Source organism: Ahaetulla prasina, chromosome 4, assembly GCF_028640845.1.
Source record: "Ahaetulla prasina isolate Xishuangbanna chromosome 4, ASM2864084v1, whole genome shotgun sequence".
Classification (NCBI taxonomy): domain Eukaryota; kingdom Metazoa; phylum Chordata; class Lepidosauria; order Squamata; family Colubridae; genus Ahaetulla; species Ahaetulla prasina.
In genome coordinates, this window is record NC_080542.1 from 150,404,576 (window position 1) to 150,411,806 (window position 7,231).

The 7,231-nt window shown below is 57.8% G+C and overlaps 1 protein-coding gene across 4 annotated transcripts in view; it reads left to right on the forward strand.

Moving 5' to 3' along the window:
* The window catches only part of KCNH2 (potassium voltage-gated channel subfamily H member 2), a 50,372-nt gene extending 43,562 nt beyond the window's left edge, over positions 1–6,810 (forward strand). For 3 of the 4 annotated variants that reach the window (XM_058179297.1, XM_058179298.1, XM_058179299.1), the window contains exons 7-15: positions 149–536; positions 931–1,130; positions 1,637–1,889; positions 2,493–2,686; positions 2,796–2,895; positions 3,752–4,018; positions 4,291–4,492; positions 4,932–5,121; positions 5,390–6,810. In XM_058179297.1, the coding sequence (XP_058035280.1) occupies positions 149–536; positions 931–1,130; positions 1,637–1,889; positions 2,493–2,686; positions 2,796–2,895; positions 3,752–4,018; positions 4,291–4,492; positions 4,932–5,121; positions 5,390–5,569 (1,974 nt within the window). In that variant the 3' untranslated portion in view covers positions 5,570–6,810. Of the gene's footprint in view, positions 1–148; positions 537–930; positions 1,131–1,636; positions 1,890–2,492; positions 2,687–2,795; positions 2,896–3,751; positions 4,019–4,290; positions 4,493–4,931; positions 5,122–5,389 lie in introns of those variants that run through there. The other variant, XM_058179301.1, reaches the window with a different exon arrangement.
* Positions 6,811–7,231: the final 421 nt, after the last annotated feature.

A 7,231-nucleotide genomic window follows, 5' to 3' on the forward strand; every position in this document is an offset into this window, starting at 1 on the left:
CACACTGAGAATGACAGTCAGCTTACCGCCAAAACGTTGCGGGGTGGAAACAGCCTGCAAAAAGGGGTCCAGGGACACTGTGGGTGACCCCGGCTGAGAGTGGGGTTCTGGGAGATTCACACTCTCCCCACTGCTTCTGCCCACACAGACCACTACCCTGATTGGGCTGCTGAAGACAGCGCGGCTGCTGCGCCTGGTGCGCGTGGCCCGCAAGCTGGACCGCTACTCGGAATACGGCGCGGCGGTGCTCTTCCTGCTGATGTGCACCTTCGCCTTGATCGCGCACTGGCTGGCCTGCATCTGGTACGCCATCGGAAACATGGAGGGCAAGACCATCGGCTGGCTGCACTCGCTGGGCGGGCAGATCGGCAAGCCCTTCAATGACAGCACGCCGCACCTTGGCCCCAGCATCAAGGACAAGTACATCACCGCTCTCTACTTCACCTTCAGCAGCCTCACCAGTGTTGGCTTCGGCAACGTGTCGCCCAACACAAACCCCGAAAAGATTTTCTCCATCTGCGTCATGCTGATCGGCTGTGAGTGTGGCCCGCCCGTGGGGGAGGGGCGCCCAGTTGGAGAGGCAGAAGGGAAAGCAACATTCCCTTGGATCGGTATCCTGGGGGCATTGGCCCCTCACAAAGGGTGGGTGCTCTCTGTGCATGCTCAGAGAAACTCTTCTCAGCATGCAGGATGAGCTGGAACTGAATGACTACAAAGCACAGCCTTCCCATGGCACCAGACGGCATGCTGAGTATCACCCCTTGGATTGGGAGGGGGGAGTTTCTACCCAGATTTGCCATGTACTGGGGAACTGAGGCACGCCTGGAAATGGACCGTTGGGTGAGGCAGAACCCTTTCTGGGTGCAAGAATCTTGAGTCCAGGCACTGGGAGTAATAGCAGCTGACGGATGATGCCTTCCTTCTTGCCAGCACTGATGTATGCCAGCATCTTTGGGAATGTGTCGGCCATCATCCAGCGGCTGTATTCTGGCACCGCACGTTACCACACCCAGATGCTGCGGGTGCGAGAGTTCATCCGCTTCCACCAAATCCCCAACCCCTTACGCCAGCGCCTAGAAGAATATTTCCAACATGCCTGGTCTTACACCAACGGCATCGACATGAATGCGGTGAGTTTGAGTAATCCCTCTGCCCCCCCTCCCAAGAGCCTGGCTGGCCCCTTCATCTGGGAGATGGGGGGGGGGTCCAGTGTCCCCCTAATGGGAGCCTGGTGATTGAAGTGCTTGTGTCACTGGGATCTCCCATGTTAGAACCCCCTAGGAATATAGAACAGGAGTCCACAACTTCTGGGCCACGGGCCACTACTGGGCCTCAAAACGTTCAAAATAGGCCACATAAGTAGTTGAGAGTGTATGTACATCCCCACTTATGTGGGTGGCAGGTGAGTAGGTGCGCACAGTCTCCATTTGCACAATCAGCAAGTGCTTCTTCCTGCCGCTCGCACTGAAACATCCCTGCACCCCCTCCCACTGGAAAGCTGGAAAAGTCTAGTGTAGAATAAAGCCCCAACTTGTCCCAACCTTTCTTGTGTCTTATCTGTGCTTGTGGGCAGGTGCTTCTCAGGATGGGGAGCCCCTAGGGCTCTGATTCAAACTCTGCCCCCTCCCCCCTGCAGGTGCTGAAGGGATTCCCCGAGTGCCTGCAAGCCGACATCTGCCTGCACCTGAACCGCACCCTGCTGCAGAACTGCCGTCCCTTCCGGGGCGCCAGTAAGGGCTGCCTGCGCGCCTTGGCCATGAAGTTCAAGACCACCCATGCCCCGCCCGGGGACACCCTGGTGCATGCAGGGGACGTCCTCACTGCCCTCTACTTCATCTCCCGTGGCTCCATCGAGATCCTCCGGGGGGACGTGGTGGTGGCCATCCTAGGTGAGGAAGGGGTTGCCCCCCCATCCTTGTTCTGCCTCTGGTCTTACAGAAAGGACACCCCTCCCTTTCCAGTGGCCCTAGAATGCCCCTTGGAAGGTAGCAGGGCCTAATTAATCCTTGGCATACAAACATTTGTTTAATGACCATTCAACACAGAGAAAAGTGACTTATGACAATTTTTCACACAACCGTTGTACTGTGTTTCTCCAAAAATAAAACCTGGTCTTTTTTTCTTTTGGGCCCCAAAATAAGCACTAGGTCTTATTTTGGGGGGATGTCTTACCCACTTACATTAGAAATGCCGCAGCCAGGCCTCCCATGCCCCAACACCTGTTGCGCCATTGCCCGACTTCCTTTGGGTGCATTGCGCACACAAGCAGCGGGGCTTGTGTGATGTGCCATGAGCCATCTGACATGAATGGCAACACCAGTGCAACATGCCACGCAACTGACCCCCAAGCATTCCCTCCTGTATCCCCCTCCCCACAATTCAGGGCAGTCTGTCGCTGTAGTGAAGCACGAAGCAAGCATAAGGTGGCAGCTGACATGGACCTTTTGGCTGGTGTCCCACCATCCTTGTGCCTTCTCTGTCTTCCTCCCCAGGGAAGAATGATATTTTTGGGGAGCCGCTCAACCTCTATGCGCGGCCCGGCAAGTCCAACGCGGACGTGCGAGCCCTGACATACTGCGACCTGCACAAGATCCACCGAGAAGATCTCCTGGAGGTGCTGGACATGTACCCGGAGTTCTCCGACCATTTCTGGTCCAACCTGGAGATCACGTTCAACCTGCGAGATGTGAGTGCTTTGCGAGGGGCTCCCCAGCCTGGGCTAGGGATCCCTTCAGGGCTCTCCAGACCCATCCTTCCCGCTGAGCCTCAAATAAAAGCTCGGCTTGGCCTTGCAGACGAACATGATCCCGGGTTCGCCAGGCAGTGATGAGATGAACGAGGGCTTCAACCGGCTACGGCGGCGCAAACTCTCCTTCCGACGGCGCACTGAGAAAGGTGTGTGTTGGCCAGAGGGGGCCACCACCCCCATTGTTCCCCTCCCTTGAAGTTTGCTGCTCCCTCCAAGGACCCTCAGCCGCTCTTTCCCCACATCAGAGCCTTGAAGAGATTCAAGGACGCCATCCTGGCTTCGTCTGCCAATCTACCATCCCAATGGAGCCAAGGGTTGAAGGGCCAGGAGCAGACAAAGATGTCCTAGGGGAAGGGTCTGTGAGGGAGGAACCACACACCTATGGCCACAGCAGATTGTCTCTTTTAGTGGCTGCCCTTTGGGGGGGGGGCTGATCTTCTGGTTGAGAGACCGGCAGCTGGAACTGCCAACCGAAAGAGTGGGCACCATTGCCCACCTAGCAAAGAAGGTTGAGTCTCCCTCCTCCCTCTCTCCTTCCCACCGTCCCTCTGGGGACCAGAAGGTCCTAGACCAGGAGTCTCAAACTCAAGGTCCATAGGCCGGATCTGGCCAGTTGGGTGCTTAAATCTGGCCTGTGGAGCCAGCCTGGAAATAGGAAAGGACTCAGGTGCAGTGCCTCTGGCAGCCAAAACAGCCCGCGCAGTCCCCCCGTGCCCCATTTTTGGCCTGGACAGTCTCCTGGACCACTCTACTGGCCAAAAAGGGGTATGGGGGTGCAGCAGGGTGCTGCAGGAGGCCATCCAGGCCAAAAATGGGGTGTGGGGAGCCACACAACCCACACACAACCCGTGCCCCATTTCAGCTGGCAGGGTGCTGCAGGAGGCATCCATCCCATCTCTCCCCCCACACCCCCGGCTACCCTGCCCTAGACCCACCAGCCCAAAGACTCAGCCTGTAACACACCTGCACCTCTAAAGTACTTTTGTCCTCCATGTTCTGCAGATGAGCACCTGGGGGAATCAAGGTCCCAGCCCAAGGCTCTGCACCTGGGCCAGAACTGTCAGGCACCCGCCGCCCCCAGGTGGGAGCCCTGCCTCAACAGTTCAGCCACATCCAGTCCCACCTCCAGTGACGAGGAGGAGACCCCTGTCCCCATCTCCAGGGTCACGGAGTTATCGCCTTTCCACACAACTATGGGGCCCCTGGCCGTGCCTCCCTCCGCAGCCCACCCTGAGGAGCAGAGCAGCGACTCCTGCAACCCACTCTCCGGTAAGGCCTCTCGGGGGCGCTCATCGCCCACATTGTCAATTGGGGAGGAGAACAGAAGGAGGAGGGGGATCTTGGCCTCACACATCACATGGAACCTCCCTCCCTTTTTCCGCTGCAGGAGGGCTGTGCTGTTTTCTTCTCCCAGCCTGCAAGCAGCCATAGCAGCAGTCTCCCTCTTTGTGGCCAGGGGGCAGGGAGGGGGCTGGCCTGCCCATCTCGCAGTGACCCCTGGGGCTGACACCCCTCCTCTTTCCTGTGTCCCCCCCCCCCAGGAGCCTTTTCAGGCGTGTCAAATATCTTCAGCTTCTGGAGCGAGAGCCGAGAACGGCAATACCAGGAGCTGCCCCGCTGCCCCACTCCTGCCCACCCCACCCTCAACCTCCACCTGGCTGGCAACAGCAGCCTTCCCTCCAGCAGGCGGCATCGTGCTGAGCTGGAAGGCCGTCTGGACCTGCTCCAGAAGCAGCTCAACAGGTAGATTAGATTGACACGGTGTGTCTGTGTGAGATTGTGCCCTGCAAACTCAGCAGAATTGTTCCTGGGCATTTGCTGGCAAAGGGAAGTGGGGGGTTGAAGGATACTCCTCCCCCCCCCCCAGGCCGAGGACCTTTGTGGTGAAGGGGTGTCCTCTTCACTTTTTCAAGCCCCCAGCTCCTTCTGGAAAAACAGGGATTCCCCCTCCCCCGAAGAACTGGCTAGGGGAGGGGGAAACAACGGAGAATCCTTCATGTCTGGAGGAAGCCAAATCAGATGGGTGCCACAAGGAAGGTGCCACTGTTCTGGCATGGAGCATGTGTGTATGTGGGTCCCTTCCTTGCACAAAGACACTGCAGATGGATATGGAGGTATGTGTGTCACATGGACAGACGTACATGTAAGAGATGTACCCCCTCCCTCTTGTCATTTCTCCCAGGCTGGAAAACCGCCTGACCACGGATGTGGCCTCCATCTTGCAGCTGCTACAGCGCCAAGCTATTCTGGTGCCTCCTGCCTATAGCACTGTCTCCTCTCCGCAGCCCCCACCAAACACTGATCCCTCCTCGGGGGAGCACCCCCTGGTTCTCCCCCCCATCCTGGCCCAGTCGCTCTGCACCCAGACACAGGTGAGTGTCTCCCCCACCTCAGAGTGCTGAACACTGTCCCCAGAGCTGCAGCACCTCAACTTCTGGGCCCCCCAAACCCATGCAGGACCCTCGCCTGATGCTCCAGGATCTCAGCTTCCAGATGGACATGAATCTGTCGGATGGATCAGGTGCATGTGGCATCAGCCATTGCCTTTGTGGGTGCTGCCCCTCCCTTCCCTTTCAAGGGTGCTTGGACCCCCATTCTTCCAGCCCACTTACAGCTGATCTTTCTCTCATCCCTTCCCAGATGCCTCATTTTCCGGCTCCCCGAGTGGACGCCACCGAATCCAGTGATGAGGTGGTATTGCTGGTGGAGCCACCCTGCATGGCCCCGCGGCGCCTTTCGCTCCCGGGACAGCTGGCCAATGCGGGGGGCCCAGACTTGCCTCCTGATTTGCACAGACACTGCTCGGACCCCGGCAGTTAATGGATTCTGGACCTAGGCCCAGACGAGGGTCTCTTCACGACGGGGAGCAGACAGTGGACAAGGATTGCCAGGAGCCCGCGCAGCCCACCTGAGGGGTGGCTGCCTGGCATGGCCGAGCAGGGCTAGCCACTCTCCCACAATGACGTTAGCTGGCCTAACAGATGGGCAGATCCCGGAAGATGTCCGGGGGACTGGTGGGAGGGCTGCAGGAACTGTGGATGACGATGTCGTGCAGGACACGAGGATGACGTAAGCAGAGCCGACGGGACACTGAACTTTGTAGTGTACCATTCTTCATGGGTTCCGGGGTTTCCATCAACCCGGGTGGCTGAGCTGGGAGTCCAGGAGGAAAAGGACGCTCCTCGGGAGGCCCACCTGAGGTGGGCAGTGGGACACCTCCCCGTTTCCTTCTGGGGAGTCTTTGTGATACTTGAAGGAGGGCCCACATACCCCGCTTTCTTTTTTGAGAGACCGTCTCCCCTCCAGGACTTTCATAATCCCCCCTTGCTTCACCAAAGCGATTTTTCTGTTGTGAGGGGAGGCTCCAGCTGAGCAATAATTCAGAGCCCCTTGAGTCCACGGAGAGGGGGAGCCGTTGGGGATTGGAGCAGCCCATGTGGGAGAGCGAAGATCGTGAGGATTGTGGATGGGCAGGTGTGGGTCATTTACTGCTGGATCACTCCAGGAGTGGTATTCACTTATCTTCGCTATCAGTTCGCCCGAACTGGATAGAACCAGCTGAATGCCACCACTGGCTCACTTCCCCCCCCCTTCACTTAGAATCCAGGCTGTGTTCACAGCCCCTCCCCATTCCAGGTGGGGCTGCAGGCAGGGCATCTCTCCCCATCTCTGTAAGGGGGTGCATTCTCTGCATGCGTGCACCCTACTTTCTCAGCCACTCCCAAACGTTCCCACTGATGGAAAAACAGGGTGCAAGGGGACACGGTGGAGAATGGGGAGGTTCCCATGTCCCACCGAATAGGTACCCCCCTTCCCCCTTAAAGCAGCAGCCACCTGGATGCAACCGCCTTCCTGTCCCTCCCCACTTCCTGGCCTCATTTGGTAGCGGGAGGGTAGGTTCCATCAAAGGGGAGCCGACATCTCCCCGCCCCCACCCTGCAGGTCTCCAGATGCCCCCACCTTCCCCGCTTGCCCCACATACCTGAATGACGCACGCAACATTTCCCCCCTCCCCTGCATGCTGTCCTCGGCAGTAGCAACAGATGCCCAATAAATATGGAGTGGATAACTTAAGACCCCTCCCACAGATCTGGTTTCTTTTGGGGGCTGTTTGAGAGGGAGGACTGTGTGGGTCAGCCTAGGGGTTGCAAACATTGCCTGGAAAAGAGGAGATCTAGCTGAAGAGTCCAGGCAGTCTCGACTTATGACCACACTCGAGGCCCAAATTTCTGTTGTTAAGCAAGACATGGGTTCAGTGCGGGCCCGTTTTTGCGACCGGTCTTGCCACCATTGTTAAGTGAATCACCGCAGGTCTTAGGTTAGTCACATAGTGGTCCGGTGAATGTGGCTTCCACGTTGATAGTCAGAAGTTCACAAAAGGGGATCGCTTGACCCCGGGAGACTGTGACCATCATAAATAGGAGTCGATTGCCAAGCATCTGAATTTGGATCATGTGACCCTGGGGATACTGCAACAGTTGT